Source organism: Squalius cephalus, assembly GCF_949319135.1.
Source record: "Squalius cephalus genome assembly, chromosome: 20".
Classification (NCBI taxonomy): domain Eukaryota; kingdom Metazoa; phylum Chordata; class Actinopteri; order Cypriniformes; family Leuciscidae; genus Squalius; species Squalius cephalus.
In genome coordinates this window covers 16,041,480-16,058,874 of record NC_137141.1, presented here as the reverse complement: position 1 = coordinate 16,058,874, position 17,395 = coordinate 16,041,480, and the positions used below count along the sequence as shown (strand labels likewise).

The window sequence follows — 17,395 nt, the reverse complement described above, 5'->3', positions numbered from 1 at the left end:
TGGGTGTGAACACAAAAAACGCATTGAAAAACGCTGGCGAATAACACGCGCCGATATTCGTCCCGGTGTGTAAGGCCCTTAAGAGTAAAACTATATGCAAAATAAGATACACCGGTGTTTTGCCAGATGAGAAGTTTATACTATGTATCATCCTTTTACTACTTTAATTAATTTTACTCTAATTAATTGTATAACTGTATAATTTATCTCTTTTAATTCCTTTTATAACTGTTTTCATTTCCCTTGCTTTTATTTTGTGCTTATTTTCGATGCAAAGCACTTTGAATTGCCAGTGTGATATTTTAATTCCTTTCTATGTAAAGCATTTTGAATAACTGTTTTAATTTTCCTTGCTTTTATTTTGTGATTATTTGTATTCCTTTCTATGTAAAGCACTTTGAATTGCCAAAGTGTATGAAATGTGCTATATAAATAAACTTGCCTTGCCTTGCCTAGACTGTGTTTTTGACACCATGTGTTAGAACTATACATAAATTTACCTAAAAATACTGGGATCAGGTTCATTTATGACACCGACGTGCATTTTTAATATCATACTTTTCATTTTTTTTACTTGTTGCAGTCTAATTACATGCCTGATTAGACAGAGCATAATCATCTTCGGGGCCGCAGCCAAATGAACTGGAGTTTCTCTCAGGGATGGCAGAACGACTTGGCTACAAAATATGCTCTAAATCCTAATCTTGCAATCCACTGAACGGAACTGTATTCCATTTTGTTTGTTTTGCCGTGAAACAGGAACAAACATCAAGAACATTAGTGCCGAAATTGAAATGAATGCAATTTACATTCATTGTGCTGGAGAAATGCTCGCTTTGTGGATGAATTGAGAGCTGCAATCACTGCTGGAGAAAGACGACGACGACAAGGAGGGGGGGGGGCGAAGAGAAAGCAGAGATAGGGAGAACATGGGAGCTAGAGACATAGCCTGTCAATAGATCATAGATATGGACAGAAAAGTGCCAAATAACAATAACATCAAGGAAGAGTGACAGCTCAGAAAAACACCAGGGAGTGAAGGAGTTAAAGGGTGAGTTCAACCAAAAATGAAAATTCTGCCATTAATTACTCACCCTCATGTCGTTCCAAACCCGTAAGACCTTCGTTCATCTTCAGAACACAAATTAAGATAATTTTTTTTAGATGAACTGCGAGAGGTTTCTGAACCAGCCATAGGCAGCAACGTCATTGCAACTTTCAAGGCCCATAAATGTAGACTTTTTTTATAGAAAGGTTTTGTGATAAGTGAAGCATTTGTTTGTATGTAAACATGAAGTTTATCGCATGAATGCGGTCGGATGGTTTTACCTAGAAAGGTGAAACAAAGAAAATCTCCATTGAACTGATCTCCTCCGGCAGATGAAGAGAGGACTTCTCTGCAAACACTTGGGCCTAGGTCTCCAGAGGTTTCTCCTCAGTCCTGTAATCAAAGTTTTTTTTTTTCGTTTTTTCTTTTTTTGTTAGCTTTTGGTCTGTTATCTGAAATTGGGTTTATGCTAAAATGGAAAAGTAACTACTGAGCTTTGAACCAAAGAATGCTAAGTGAAAACAAAGACCCAGAGGGCATCTAGGGCAGTGAATTTGAGTGCACTACCTGTTTACCATGTCTGCCTGGCATTACACTGCTTGCCTGTCTGCATCAGTCTAATGGTAGTTTATTATTACAAATTTAAATTTTAAATAAATTTACATAATTATATGTTTTTTAATATTCAAGAAAGGAATTGTATTCTATGCATCACTTTTTTGGTAGCCATTTTGCAGAATGAGGGATGAGTTCTGTGTGATGGAAAATGTGTCTGACAAAGCTGACACTCAGATGTTGGCGGAGAACATGGAATTGAACATAATAGCTTTGACCTTTAAACTTCTCAGAAATGATATGAGTGCTTAAATGAGAGTTCTTAAAGCACTGCATTGTTCATACAGTATGTGTCTTTTGAGACACTCTTCATCTTAAAATGGATTGTTTTGTCTAACTGACTTTTCAGTTCTTGAAACCAGATAAAAGTGCCATTTTCTTAGAATATGAAACAATGTTTTTCTTTTTTTTTTTTCTTTTTTTTTTTTACTAAAAATGACTGTGTGTGTATGCATGTACATATAGAAAAAATATATACATTGTAATTTTTAGTAAATTATAAAAATAAAAATGTACTACATTTTAGTTATGTGTATGTATGTATACTAAATGGCTCTGCCTTTTACTATAGAATTTAATGTATTTTTATCTGTCTTTTTCTTTTTTAAATTGCTACTCAGTTAAACTCCCATTGGCAAGAGCATCCCCTTATTACCCCCTGCTAAATCTGCTCGGTTAGTGTGGAGCCCTGAAAGGCCTATATGTGAATAATGAATTGGGAGGCAGGAAGAATATCCTCCCTCCTGTGTAATTGCTTTTGTGTTTATCCCAGGGGAGAGCTTTTTTGGGTTGTTCATAGCGCTGTCCTCGCTGATCAGCCCCATGTCTCATAATGTCTGCCCCGGAGCTGCGTATAGTTGGGGGAGAGACTGTTCGGCCTATTTGCCATACAAACCGCTAGCATGTCCACCCCCCCCTGTGGTCAGCTGTTTTTCCCTGTCCACTAGAGAAAAGCAGAGATATAGTATGTAAACAGCAGGGGCAGTTTTGAAAGTCTGTATCCTTACATAGTTTCACCTAACTGGCCATAAGAGAAAGAGTGAGGGGAAAAAAACTGAAAACTTGAGTGTGCTTGTTTTAGTCTGGGCCTCTATTTCTGAAGTTTCCTTCAGTACCCAATGCTGAGCCTCAGGCTTTGTGACAGGGGCACACACTCAGCTAAAAGAAAGAACTTAAGCTGTCCTCTGAGTTGCTCTGGTCTTTTTATTTGGCGGACAGCTGTGGAAAGTTGGGTTGTCCTGGTGTGGCTTATACTGTCAGAAGGCTGAGCTCTAAATAGTTCTCCGTCCAGTGAGCTTGTTAAGCAGTTAAATCAATTCTGATGTGTAAAGAATTTAATAGTTACTGTCCTAACCTCCCATCATGCACACAGTCCCATAAATCTCGACTACTACTAACCCAGCTGACGTTATTAATAGCCGCAGCTCTCGTAAACATGCATTTGCAGCACCGTACTTGAGTACTTTCTCAGTGGATGAGTGAGTAAAGACTTGACATTTTAATTCCGTTTACAGTAGATCCAGTTTCTCTTTGCATCTGTGCAGTCGGGTAGTCACAGTAAAATCAAATCTTAACCTAGACATTTTTTGTAGTGCTTTTCTTAGTATTTACACTTGAAAGGTCTCAGGTGTATTGTCTTATTGTGGAACCAATTCACTCCAAATTTGAGTACTTACACCTCGACTCTCTTCAAACTTTCAAGTCATTTCGGCTTTTTTTTTTTTTTTTTTCATCCTGTAAAGCAGTGGTTCCCAAACTTTTTAGTGGCGTGCCCCCTGAGGCATTTAACATCATCCTTCTGAGTACAATAGAAGTCTTCCACTTAGACTACAGTCACTCCTTTTCCATTAGGGGACAATATTTGCCCCCTTAAATTGATTTTCAGGTGCATTTTTTACCTTTATAAATTCAAAATTTTTCTAACCCTATTAAATATATGTCTCATGTTTTATTTCAAATAATAATTATTAATGAGATAAATAAATCAATAAATGACTAAACTAAACAAATCATTTCAATCAAATGAAATGATCAATAAAGGCCATCTTTGCACTTCCATGGTACAAGCTGCATGTATTTAGCTGCATTGTTTAATGCTGTTCAGAGCTGGCATGAATGCAATTGCAATGGCATAAATAATGTTATGAGATAATTTTTTAAATTGAAAAGTTCAACAGAGAAATATGAAATACCGGCAATATTCGGCGGCAAGTCACTGTCTTAATGAGTGAGCCATCGAGTCATTCATTCATCTAGTAATGAAACAAATGTCTGTATTTATGAATGAGTCATTGAATCATTGACTCTCCCAATTCATTCAAAGCCGCAGATTCGTTCACTAAAGAAACGCCACAAATGTGTGTTGCTGGGGGACTCACAACAGTTCTGCTGTGGCTTTCGTTGGAACTATAATTTCGTTGAAAAATAGAACAAAATTGACAATACTGTGTTTAAAATGTACGTCACTTAATGTTATCTTTTTGTTTGTTGAACTGTTGTATAAAATCAGTGTCACATTTCCAATTGTGTGGATAGTCAGGAAAAAAAAATGTATTCTTGCTCGTATAATATTATCAACAATTAAAACAATGGGTGTTTCTGTTATTATTATTATTATAATTAATTAATAAACAAGCCAGAATGTGAACATGAATACACATGACAATTCAGTATCCCAACCCTCCCTCGCTCTCCCACCCTGCTGTGTGACACTGAAGACTGTAGTATTGGCTGATAAAAATCCAGCTTTGCATCACAGGAATAAATGATATTTTAAAGTATATTAAAACAGAAGACCATTATTTAAAATTTTAATAATATTTCACAATATTACTGTTTTTTCTGTATATTTGATTAAATAAATGCAGCCTTGATGAGCATAAAATACTTCTTTCAAAAACATAAAGAATAGTAATGTTTCCGAACTTTTGACTGGTACTGTAGGTCTTTACTCAGATCAGAAGGTTGTTTCCCCAACGGACCTCCGTTCGCTTGATCAGATTGACCCATTTCCTCAGTGCCTTGATACAGAAAGCTGCAGAGCTGAGAGCACTAAGCGGTTAATCCTTTTATGTAGTGATTTTGACTCCTCACGGGGATGAAATGGAATGTGTATTTGAAGCGCTCGTGAATATGCAGAAGGACTGTCGCATTGTTATTTTAGCGTCCTCTTCCTTATTTTATCCTAGGGCAAGCTGAGAATTTTTCTTCATTAAGTATTCGACTGAGGAACGGACTATCAATATACGTGCTCCTGCATGCTGACTGATTTGATGGGTAGTGACTCCGTTGGCCGGTTAGTTATGTGCAGTCCTGGGCCGTCTCTGGCTGCTCACCACGATGCCCAGAGGGAGGGCCGCTAGGACCATATTCTCCACCAGGACCATATTCCTCCGCCATGACCATATTCTCAACCTCTGCTGTTCTGAGCAGGCAGAGATAGAGAGAGCCATGGATAATCATGACTGTCTCTGTCTCCAGCTGTCTGAGCTGGTAGCACGACACAGTCAGTCTGTCTCTGATTTTGTCCAAATCACGTCCACAAAGAGCGATTGACCCTTTTATGCAGTGCGCCACATCCACCCAAGAGTCATCAGGGGACAATGGCGCATGAACGGAGCAGCGGGGTTACTTACCTCATGATTACCCCTCGTCTTTAAAGTGGAGAGATGCCTTGTAGTTGAACTTTGAAGTGCAGACTAACTTCAAAAGCAGAGAGATGTGGCCCTGCTGCTAAAAGCAGAATGCATCATCAGGCACGTAAAAAATAGCATACAATGGAGAATGATAATGTGCTACATGACACAGTTAACTCTTCAAGCAAATTAAACTGATAAAGTCCAAAAATTGAAAGGCCTGAAGAATTCCCTCTACAACATTTTTTTTTTTTGTGCGACTCATTTTTGAAATGCAAATATTATTGCGACCCCTCACACATAACAGAAAAAACCCTGGAAATAACCGGTAATTTAAAAAATGTGTTTTCCAGGCCATCATGGAACTTTTTGATCTGCTCTAAAAAAAAAATGTCGTCATTCATTGATTCGATTCGTTCAAACGGCTGATTCATTCAGGAATGAAGTAAATGGCTCTCTTTATGAATGGACGATTGAATCATTCACCCGGTTCACCCGATTGATTTGCTAAAAACGTGGATTCAGTCAGAAACGAAGCACCGCTTGACAGTTCTGCTCTGGCTTTACTCTGGCTTTTATTTTCATTGGTAAAAGCAGACTTTTAGAGCAAAAGTGTCTAAAATATAACACAATATTAAAAGGCCCCCTGAAATCAAAATAGCTTTTAGTATGAATATGTTAGCCTTAAGGTTATGAATAAGCTGGTGTGTTTCAAAACAATGACAAAATGTGCATTTAGGAGATATAATCATTCAAAACTTAGTCTCTCATTTCCGCTAAAATGGATCACAGATTTTTATGACATCACCGCGGACTTCAGCTTCTCATCACATCTTCTGTCCAATCAAATGCTCTCTAGAATCTAAAGCGTCCCGCCCCCTATGCTATAAATAAAACCTGGCCAAAGCAACTGTTGACACGGCACAAAGCAATATGGGTGGAGATGTGTGTTCGTTGCTCAAACGCTCGAGTTTTATTCCATTTTCCAACTGTACGTTGGTTAAGAATGAAATGGCTAGAATTTATTCACAGCTCTACTATTTAATCCAATGTATCATCAGCGCTCTGATTTGCTTCCATGGTGCTGTCAAGTACGAATTGCAGTCTGTGAGGTAAACTAAACGCTATTGACTATTTGAAAAGCGGGAGGAGCCATTCAATATGTCCCGCCTTAGCTTCCTGTTTCAGTGGAAATTACGTCAGCGCATCATACAAAGCTGCGCGTTCCAAGGCAGTGGGCCTTTAACTTCTTATTTATTGAACTGGTGTATAAAATCAATATCACATTTACACTCGCGCTATTCGAGACAAAAACAGCAATCGTGTGACAGTGCGCTCGTTACTCGGGTGATATTGCTTAACTATAATCATGAAATAAATATGAGACAAAACATTTTTGCCCTCATATCTTGAATTTTAGGGGTATTCTAACTGCTTTCTATAAGCTACAGTGAGTTGTTGCCCTGCTTCATGTTTATCATCAATAAACTGTATGAAATGTAAGATGAGCTATGTAGGTTTGGGGCGGGGTGTTAACGTGTTAAAGCGACAGCCCTAATTTATTTCTTTATTTGTAGGGATTGTTTTTTTTTTTTAAATATAATATACCATGAATATAATCTGCGCTGTTCATAGACATTTCTGGGTTCTGTGCTTTACATATGTCCAATAATTAGGGATGATTATCTCTTAGTAGGCGTTTAATCCGGACACAGTCCACACATAGGGGCCACTTGAACAGGCCCATAGTCACTCTTAGACTATAACCATCTGTGCAGCACCAAAAGAAATAAGGCAGTGAGCCAATCAAATGAGTCTTTCCTTAAAGGGGTGGTATAATGCCCTTTTCACAAGATGTAAAATAAGTCTCTGTTGTCCCCAGAGTGTGTATGTGAAGTTTTAGCTCAAAATACCCCACAGATATTTTTATATAGCATGTTAAAATTGTCACGTTTTGAGGGTGAGCAAAAACGCACCGTTTTGTGTCTGTTCCTTTAAATGCAAATGAGCTGCTGCTCCCGGCACAGGGGGCGGAGCTTCAACAGCTTGCACTCACACAGACATGCACTGAAAATTTCAAGAACTTTTAGCCTTTTATGTTCAAACCGTAGTCAGACAATGATGGAGAGACTCAAGAAGAGGTGACAATGTGTAGAACGCAACAGGACATTTCTGAATGGTTAGATGATGGATTTATGTAGCTTATGTGTAGTTATCTTCTAGTCATTGATTAGCATATTCTGTCTTGTTAATCTATAAATGTTCCGGGGGCGGGGTTTATGTAAATTGTAGGGTTGGTGATGTCACTAACCCTGGAGGAATGTCGTGTAGTCCCTACCAGCTGTTAGTTGTAGTCCTTAAAAAGCGATTTCTTTAAAAGCAAATATCTTCCTTTGCTTTGAACTTTGAGCATTGTAACTTTGCAGATGGTGTTTATGCTCAAACAGCAACATTACACACTAACTAAAGTTAAAAAAGTGAAATCATAATCAACCACCCCTTTAAAGAGAATGCGTGCACATGGAGGAGCGCATGTGTTTTTTACTGTTGCCTCAAGTGGTGGAATATATGCAGAGATTGTGGGGGCATATGGGTTGGATGTTGGAGCAGTAGCTTTAGGTCATAGACCAAGTGTTCAGTGTCCTATTTTAATCCGAACCCCTCACTTTTGCTCGCTGCTGCTGCCGGCGCCTGTAAATCCCACCCAAGCGATAGCAAACTTAAATCCACTTAATTTAGCACCTAATCCCCCCCTCCTCCTCCTCCTCTGAAATTTTAGAGATTGAGATTTAAGGATTAGCAGATAAATGGACAGGAAAATGGAGCTTGCACATGTTTTTCAAGCTCAAGTCATAGCACAGCAATCAGTTATTAAAATACTATTGCTGCTGGAGTGCACTGAATGACCAGGCTTTTTTTATCCTGCCAAGAAACTGAAGTGATTTCTGGGAACTCTCTTTTGGGAAATTGTCTTTGCATTGACTTTCTCTTTTATGACATGGAATATGTTTGGGATTTTCACACCCTGACCTGTTTTGCTGCTTACTTTACATGATTGCCTATAGGTGATGAAAATCCTTTCAGATGTTTTGACCAATGGCTGTGTATCTAGACTGTCACCCATTTTAATTTGCTTGAAAAAGGATTTAACCTTCACGTCAGGCATCCATCTGAACTTAATCCAAAGATTCAACCATGTGACTTAATATAAACAGCTCTGTCAGGTTATTTTTTCTAAACGAGGCTAAATTCTACAGAAACTTGTTTCCAACATGGAATAATAAATTAAAAGTAAAAAGTAATTGCAACTTTTTATCTTACAATTCTGACTTTACTGTTTTGAAATTCTGAGTTTAAATTCTACAAGTCTGAGAAAAGTCAGAATTGCAAGTTATAACCTTGGAAGCGTGAAAAATTTGTTCAGATTTGTGAAATATAAACACGGATTTCAATGGGAAAAAAGTTAATATTGAAAGTTTTAAACTTGCAATTGCAAGGAAAACAAGTCAGAATTGTGAGATATAAATTTGCAGTTGCGAGGGGGGTGAAATGTCAGAATTGTAAGATAAAAAGACAAAATTATCTTTTTTTTTATTTTTTTATTTTATTTCATCGCTGTTGTTTATCACTGTAGCACAAGTTGCTGAATAATGCAAACACACCTGGGAACTGAGGGGAAAAAAAATACTGGAACAAAATACTGGAACAGATTTTCATTTCATTAATGGTTCTCACACATGCAATGCAGATGAAACACCATCAAATACAGTGTCTAGCCCCCTTATAATTAGTCAGATTTTTTAACAAATTACTCAATGTTAATTAGCAATTAGCATTTGCTTATTAATAATGAGTCAATTATTTCTGCAGGACTAAAATCATTGCCTACAGTTATGTTGCACTTAAGACCTATCAGATTTGAAGCATTGTAATGGTTGTTCATATGACAGTGAGTAGTTAAAGAGTTTTTTGTGAGAATAAATGTATAAAATACGTCATCACAATATGTTTTAGTATCTTTAATATACTTATCCAATTATTGGATTTCTTTTACATTGTCTCTAAGAGGGAAACAAAGCGTGAATACAAATTTGCAATAAATTGTATTTATTATTGAAATGACCTCAATTGACAGGAATTTTCATTCTTTTTTCCATCCTCAGAATCTGTATATAAATGTGGGCGGTCATGTGTTCTTTACTCATGGTTTGGAATGACTTGGGTATTGTATGTGTTATGTTTTGTTTTTGTTTTTTTTCATTCTCTTCTTCTGGGCCTGTTTTCTCATCTTGCTGGTACATATATTGTATGGTCACTGCCTCCTTTATTCCAGAGACACGTGTTTGGCATTGAGACTGCTCTACACCTGTCCTGGCTGTTGCAGCAGCTTGTTGTGGGCCCTAGGCTGCTGGGGGTCTTCATGGGTCTCTGCAGGCCCCAGACATGTCTCTTGGCTCCTGGCCCTCTCAGAATAGATTAGCCCCGGGGTAAAATAGAGCCAGACATAACCAGGTTGATGCCAACCATGGAAACCATGCCCATGTGATACCATCAGGGGCCTTAATACAATATAGTTTTATTATATTGGCATTATGATCTAATTGTAATCATTGAAAGATTTCATTAACAGTTTGGCACTCTGATAGCTGGTCTCTTCTTATAAATCTTTTAAGTATGTGTACACCATGTAAAGTTGGGTTATTTGAGGACAGGACACAGGGTGTCTGAAATGTTCAGCAGAACGTACCTGCTGTCACATCCACTTTGCCTGTTCTTCACACCACAGCCCTGCAGAGCCGAGAGCAGAAAATACTTCAGTGCCATCGCAGGCCATATGTGGTGTAACCCTATCATTTTGTGTCATAGAGACTTTAAACATGTTTCAAAAGAACATTATCCGGAACAACCCAAGGTTTTGTGCCTTACTCAAGAGCTCATCTTGTGGGTTTTCAACCTGCAGCCATTTAGTGACTAGTACAGATATTTGACCACTGGACTGCTGATTCATACAATATAGTACACTGAAACAAAAAAAAGGTTTAAAACAAATTTTTATCAGAAATTGCTAGTAAATTTCACAAATAATTACAAGTAAAGGCTGATTCACACTGCACTGACAGACTCTGACTAGCGCTGACAGTTTTACAGTCGAATGCCGATTCAACGTTTAATCTAATACCAACAGACACCGACAAGGGTGACACACTGATCCGACAAAACCTGACGAATGTGTGTGTTGCCACTAGTTGGCATCTGTCGGTGCAGAGTGAGTTGGCCTTAAAGGGTTAGTTCACCCAAAAATGAAAATTATGTCATTCATTACTCGCCCTCATGTCGTTCATCTTTGGAACACAAAATAAGAGATTTTTGATGAAATCCGAGAGCTTTCTGACCTCCCATAGATTTCAAGGCCCAGAAAGGTAGTAAAGACATCGTTAAAGTCTGTGGTTCAACCTTAATGTTATAAGGCGACTAGAATACTTTTTGTGAGCAAAAAAACTAACAAAAATAACGACTTTATTCAACAATACCTTCTGTTCCGTGTCAGTCTCTGACACTGTTCACGTGAGCACCACGACTCATGCGTGTGATGCTGACGCAGGAGCCGGCCAATACTGAGCCGTCGTTCTGACAAATAACCCGGAAGCACTGCACTATTTTTACAACATTAAAGGAGAACTCGGCAACTCTAGCGAACTCTAGTCACTTCTTCGCAGAACAGGTTGTTTAACCATCCAAATGAATTCTAGACAGTTTTATTAAGTTAAAAAAGTTACCAAGTTCTCCTTTAACAGCATCAGAGACTGACATGAAAGAGAATGAGGTTGTAATTTTTGTTTGTTTTTTGCTCACAAAAAGTATTCTCGCATTTAGCATAGTGGGTAAATCTTATCAAAATGCACAGTTGTACAGCTCTTTGCGCTCTCCAACAACATTAACTTTGTAGTACTACAGGCTTATGCTTTTGCAGGGACTTATTGACGTTTAATTCTAATGGACTAATTGATTTTAATTAAAACTTTAATCGAGGTTTGCGATTGTTAATTATGATTTTAATCACTTGGTCTGCTGGTCAGTGGAATTATTAGCTGTTGATGCAAATTGCCACTCTTGTCAAACCTCAGCTGATGAACTAGAGTCAGATTTTCATAACTAACAGTGTTTTTGTCTTTACTGTTAGTGTCCATGTTTAGTTGTTTGTTGTTGTTCGTTTTCTCGCATGTGCCTTATTGATATAGATTTAATTTTTTTTAATTATAAGAAGTCATTCAGATTGAAACAGAAATATTGTGAAATATTATTATAATTTGAAATAACCGTTTTCTATTTTAATATCTTTTAAAATGTAATTTATGCCTCTGATGGGAAAGCCTAATTTTCAGCATAATTACTCCAGTCTTCAGTGTCACATGATCCTTCAGAAATCATTCTAATATGATGATTTGCTGCTCAAGAAACAATTATTATTATCATCAGTGCTGAAAACATCAGTTTGTAGAAACATCAACAATAAAAAAATCAGGAGATGCTAATGCATATATTTTTTTAAGGAATTAATAGGCTTATCAACAGCTTCCTACTGTAAATATTTTGTTGTTAGTGTCAAAGACTGCATGTCCAATCAAACTCTAAGGATAAGAATAAGGATATAAAAATAAATGAAAATGAGTAAATAGAAAAGAAAAGTAAGCAAATAATGCATTGTATTCAGTAAGGTAAAGTTCAGGATAGTGCTTAGTCTAGGTCAAAAAATCTGCTTACAGTGTGAACTTGAATTAGCTACTGTTGACATCTTCCGGAATCTTATTTTCCCAGTCAGGCAGGGGGAGGAAGGGAGGTCTTCATGCCTGATTACTAATAAAAATTTGCCGGGAGTATCAACTCAGGGGGCTGATGTTGCCGAAGTGACAGAGCCAGAATAGCTAATCTTCACAGTCGCAGTTTCAAGCACTTAGTTTCTCAGTTGTCTGTGAAATAAGCTACTCCATTTCCCTGCACCCCGCTCTCTCTCTTTCTCTATCTCTATCTCTCTCTCTCACTCACTCACTCTCACACACACTTCCCTGCACTCTGCCCCCTATAGTGAACATTTTAATCACTTATTTAGGTGGGTGTGCCCTTAATTCAAGTCAAGGGATCATCTCTTATGTAGTCCACTTAAAAGTAGCTTATTCAAAAATGAAATTTCTGTCATTATTTATTTAAATGTAAAAACAAACCCAACTGACTTCTATGGAACACAAAAGGCCCATTTTTGAAGAATCCACTGTCCATTCTTTTCAACATGTATCACTTATAAATAAATATATCTCTTACTATAGTGAAATCTTCTGATGGCCCGTTTTTGTTTTACCCCTCAGGATGTGGAGATCCGAACAAATGCAGCGCTGTACCTCCCTCAGATCAGTGAGCTGCTGAACAGGGTTCCCCGACAGATGCTGCTGCTTCTGAAAACCAACGACCTGCTGAGAGGCATCGAGACCATCCTGCAGACCAGAGCCAGTTCCAGCTCCTTTATCAATATGTCCCGCTGCTGTACACGTGCCATAGCCAGGTAAAAGTCACAGCAAAGTGGTTGTTTTTTCATTTCTTGTACACACTTTATACACTGGGTTTAATATGTATGTTAAAGCCTGTGTATAAATCTCCATTCAAAAGTTTGGAAAGATTTTTTTTTTTTAATTCATGCTTTTATTCAGCAAGGATGCATCAAACTGGTCAAAAGTGACAGTAAAGGCATTTTACTACACATTTTTTTAAACTTTCTATTCATCAAAGAATCCTGTTTTTTGAGCAGCAAATCAGCATATTAGAATGATTTCTGAAGGATCATGTGACACTGAAGACTGTAATGCTGCTGAAAATTCAGCTTTGCATCACAGGAATAAATTACATTTTAAAATATATTAAAATAGAAAAAAGTTATTTAAAATTGTACAAATATTTCACAATATTACTGTTTTTACTTTTGATCAAATAAATTCAGCCTCGGGGAGCATAAGAGACTTCTTTGTCCATGTTTACTGAAGCGTTACTTGAATAGTCACATGGTAAGAGTTTCAGCACCTGAACAAAACCTGATCCCACACATTAGGTGTCTGTCTGCTGTTAAACGCCTCATTCTCTCTGTTCAGTGGGCTCTCATTGGCTCATCTCTGCGTGTCTGCTCTGGAGCTCAAGTCCCTGATGTCATCTCAGTGCTCAAAGACAGTGTCATCTCTCTCACACCAGTAACCCACAGACACTATCCCACGCACCGCAGGAGCTCTCGTTCACCTAAACGGACTCTGTGGGACCTCACAAAGCATTTAAATGCACTCACACACACGCATAAGACTTAGCAGCCACTCAGTCCAGCCTCCCCCACCCTGAAATGCAAGTGGGTGAATGAATGCCACTATATTGTACTATATTGTGCTTTCCACAGCAGTGAGCAGTGATCATATTGATTTATTCTCACCATTCTAATGAAGAACATGATGATTGGAGGAGAAAATCGTTCGGATTTGAAGGAGGAATCCTGACGGTTGTCAGCGGAGAGACACTCACGTCTGCTCGTAAAGGATTTCGGCGCGATACAGAAAGAAAAAAGCACCCAGACATGAAACTCAATGTTGTCTGCCTCAACGCCTTTTTATTAAAACCAAATGGCAGCAAAGTGCAGAATGCAGAATCTAAAATCCATTACCAATTGCTGTGCTCACAGACACAGCAGAAAGAGAAAGACAGACTTGGAGAAGGAACCGGACCATCACACAACTAATTTAGTTTGATGTGTGCAGAAATGTTTGCAGTATCATCTATTACACTGAGTTAGGTTTTCATAGTACAAGCTGTATGAATAGTTCATCCAAAAATTCTAATTCTGTCATCATTTACTCACCCTCAAACCTTTAAGGGTTTCTTTTTTTCTCGGTTTAAACACAAAAGTATACATTTTAAAAAAAGGACCTATTATGCTTTTTTTACATTTTCAACTTTCTTTAGTGTGTAATGTTGCTATTTGAGCATGAAAAAGATCTGCAAAGTTACAAAGCACAAAGTCGAAGATCTACCAGATGAACAGGATGTTAGGATGTACAGTATGTTCAGGGTTTTATACGTACCTTAATGCTTCTGCTTCTTGTGAAGGTAGTAGTTTTCAGGTTTTGGACACAGCTTTGTCTGATTGGCTGCATATTCAAGGTGTAATGAAAAACAAGGAGGACTGGGAGTGCATGCTGAGTTCACTCTTTCTGTCGCGCTCTGTCTGCTTGCAGGGACAGACAGACTGAAAGGCCTCTCGCTGACCTGGGTTAATAATTCAGCTCTCGCTCAGCTGTGACTACATCCACTATGTCTCTGAAATATTCATTATGGATGATCTAAGAGCCATCGAGTTATGTAATATTAACTGTAACTGTAAATATCCACACCCAGGATCCAAAATTAACTGTAGTTTTTACACTACAGTTCAAAAGTTTGGGCTCACTATGTGTTTTAGATAGATAGATAGATAGATAGATAGATAGATAGATAGATAGATAGATAGATAGATAGATAGATAGATAGATAGATAGATAGATAGATAGATAGATAGATAGATAGATAGATTAAAAAACATGAAAAATAATATTTATACATTTTTAAAAATTAATATTATTTTTTGTTTAATTATGCAAAATCTACTTCTATGAAATATGTTGGCCTATATGTTATCTTCACCAATTGGCAGGTCTGGCAAAATCCTTTGGACCTGTGTGCCGAGCATGCAACAAGTTGAGTGAACAAGGCAAAGTAGGACGAGTGACAGTTGGTGACTGACTCCTGGGTTCCCATCAGTCCCTGCTTTCTGTCTTCAGCCTGTATTCTGCTCATGCTGTCGGTGTGCTCCTGTCAGATGGAGCACAGTGTGTCATCTCCAGTCTGACACAGCAGCTATGGTCTGAAATGTCAAACTTGTCCACCCAAAAAAGCTTTGTAGAGTTTGAATGCTCACGAAATTAGAGTGAATTTCACCGTCACCCTTATCTTATTTCTCACTCTCCTCATCAGGAACGTGTAAGAAAATTAATGCGATTTCACTTACTGTTTGTCAGTTCAAAGCTGTTTGCTGTGACAATGTGAGATGCATTTAGAAGAGCGGAGGAGTCATTGTTTTCCGCCCAAGGATATCCCACTGACTACGGTCTTGACACTTCTCCCTCTCTCTCTCTCTAACTGTTAATATTACATGACCTAGTGTGGTCTGTCTAAAGTCCCTCACTTATACCATGAAGCCTGAGCCAACACAGTCTGAATCATTTACAGCCAACTTACTTCGACCAATGTAATCTCACCTTTCCTCTTCTGGTTCTTCGCCTCACTCTTCTGTCTTTCTTTGTGTCTGTGCCTCTCTATTAGGCACAAGAGGAATAAAACCAAGTCTCGGAGCAGGCGGCTGCGGATCTCGCTGTCTGAGTGTTGGTCTCTGTGCCAGATAGACCTGTATGAACTGGTGTTGTGGCTCCGCAGCTCCACGCTGGTCAGATGGGTCTTCTACCTCTTCAGCTGCCTGCCACACCCAAACTGAGAGGCTTAAACCAGGCCATAACGCCCTCTGCATTGAACTCCGTACTCTGCCAAGTGCATTATGGGTTGATCATGGACCGTTTTTAATGAATGCTGGAAGCAAAGCAAACAAATGAAAGTAAAATCATCGGTTTTTAACAATATAAAAAAAAGGTCACTGAAAAGCCACTGATCACATGATTAACCAGTCATGTGATCAGTGCAGTATGTGTTAGAGCAAATGCTCCGTGCATGATTATTTTTCTTCATAGTATCTAAATGATGTTTTTCACGGTAGTGTAAGTTAGTTTGGATTACGCAATACCTCAGACTTGTGACATCGACGTGTGTACGTGCGTCACGTCTCCACAGAATTTTATGGAATCCTTTATTTTACATTCCTTCAGATTTCCTTTTCCCATTTGGTTGCCAAAATCACCTCAAACATTTTGATGTAACAGTTGTGGTATAACACACATTTTTTATTTATTTTAGTATGCAATAATATTGTGGTTTATTTTTTTGTGCTGGATCAATAAAGTTTTATTGCTTTATTTTTTGTGTTCAGCAGGTTTCCTTCTTTTTTTCTTCTTCTTTTTTTTACTGTGGTAAACTTCATTCACATTAAATTAATTAATCAGTGAATTAAAATAATATGGTGTTCCAAAACCTTAATTTTTCCATGCAAAACACTATAGGTGAAATTTTGAATAATGTTCACGCTGATCTTTTCTTTACAAAGAAAAGCTTAATGGTGACCAGGGACTGTCAACTTCCAAAAGAACCAAAAAAAAAAAAAAGTATCCTAAAAATAATCATGACTTGTTTGCTATATTCTAATCAGTGTGTAGTATCATTGATATACTATTATAGATTTTGTGGATATTTTGAATTCAATTTTATTTGTTTATTATCAATTTTTAAATAATTATTTGTATATTTTCTGAATTCGATTTTTGTATCTTAATTTTACAGTTGTCATTTTTTTAAATGACAAAATGAAAATGAGAAACGTTTTAGTTTTTTAAATAGTATTTTATTTCAGTTAATGTATTCAGTTAATGTTTTATTTCAAGAAATGAAAAAAATATATATATTTTTTTTACTGTTTCTAGTCAAGATCTTCTGAACTCAAACGATGGGCTTGTTTGAGGAATACCCTGAAATTTAAGTTCCTGTTTACTAAAAAAATGTAAAATGTTAAAAGACAATAATCTAAAGTCTGAATATGTGGAAAAGTGAATGAAATATTTAGTGGAGCACAGGCAGTCTTAAAAAAAAAAAAAGTATTTTTGGTGTTCTACCAAAGTCTAAGTCACATGGGTTTGGACAGACATGAGTAAATGTTGATTTTTTTTGAAGAGCTACTATATGTCTTGGTGTCAGATGCCACAGGCATATTAAGTGTCTTTTCTGAGTATAGTGTGTCAAGTACAATCAAGAGCTTATAAATGCATTAATATTGTAAGCTAGACCTGGATGAGATGTTAAAGAGTACATCACAGCCAGTCATTTCTCTATCCAGAGGGCATGTTTTTGTTCAATTACACCCTGCTCTTCCCTTCCA

The 17,395-nt window shown here is 37.5% G+C and overlaps 1 protein-coding gene across 2 annotated transcripts in view; it reads left to right on the top strand.

Annotated features, from left to right (window-relative positions):
• adck1 (aarF domain containing kinase 1) overlaps positions 1 to 16,493 on the top strand; it is a 117,330-nt gene extending 100,837 nt beyond the window's left edge. The window contains exons 11-12 of one of the 2 annotated variants that reach the window (XM_079854384.1): positions 12,660 to 12,853; positions 15,682 to 16,493. In XM_079854384.1, coding sequence (XP_079710510.1) covers positions 12,660 to 12,853; positions 15,682 to 15,850 — 363 coding nt within the window. In that variant the 3' untranslated portion in view covers positions 15,851 to 16,493. The remainder of the gene's footprint in view (positions 1 to 12,659; positions 12,854 to 15,681) is intronic. The other variant, XM_079854385.1, reaches the window with a different exon arrangement.
• Positions 16,494 to 17,395: the final 902 nt, after the last annotated feature.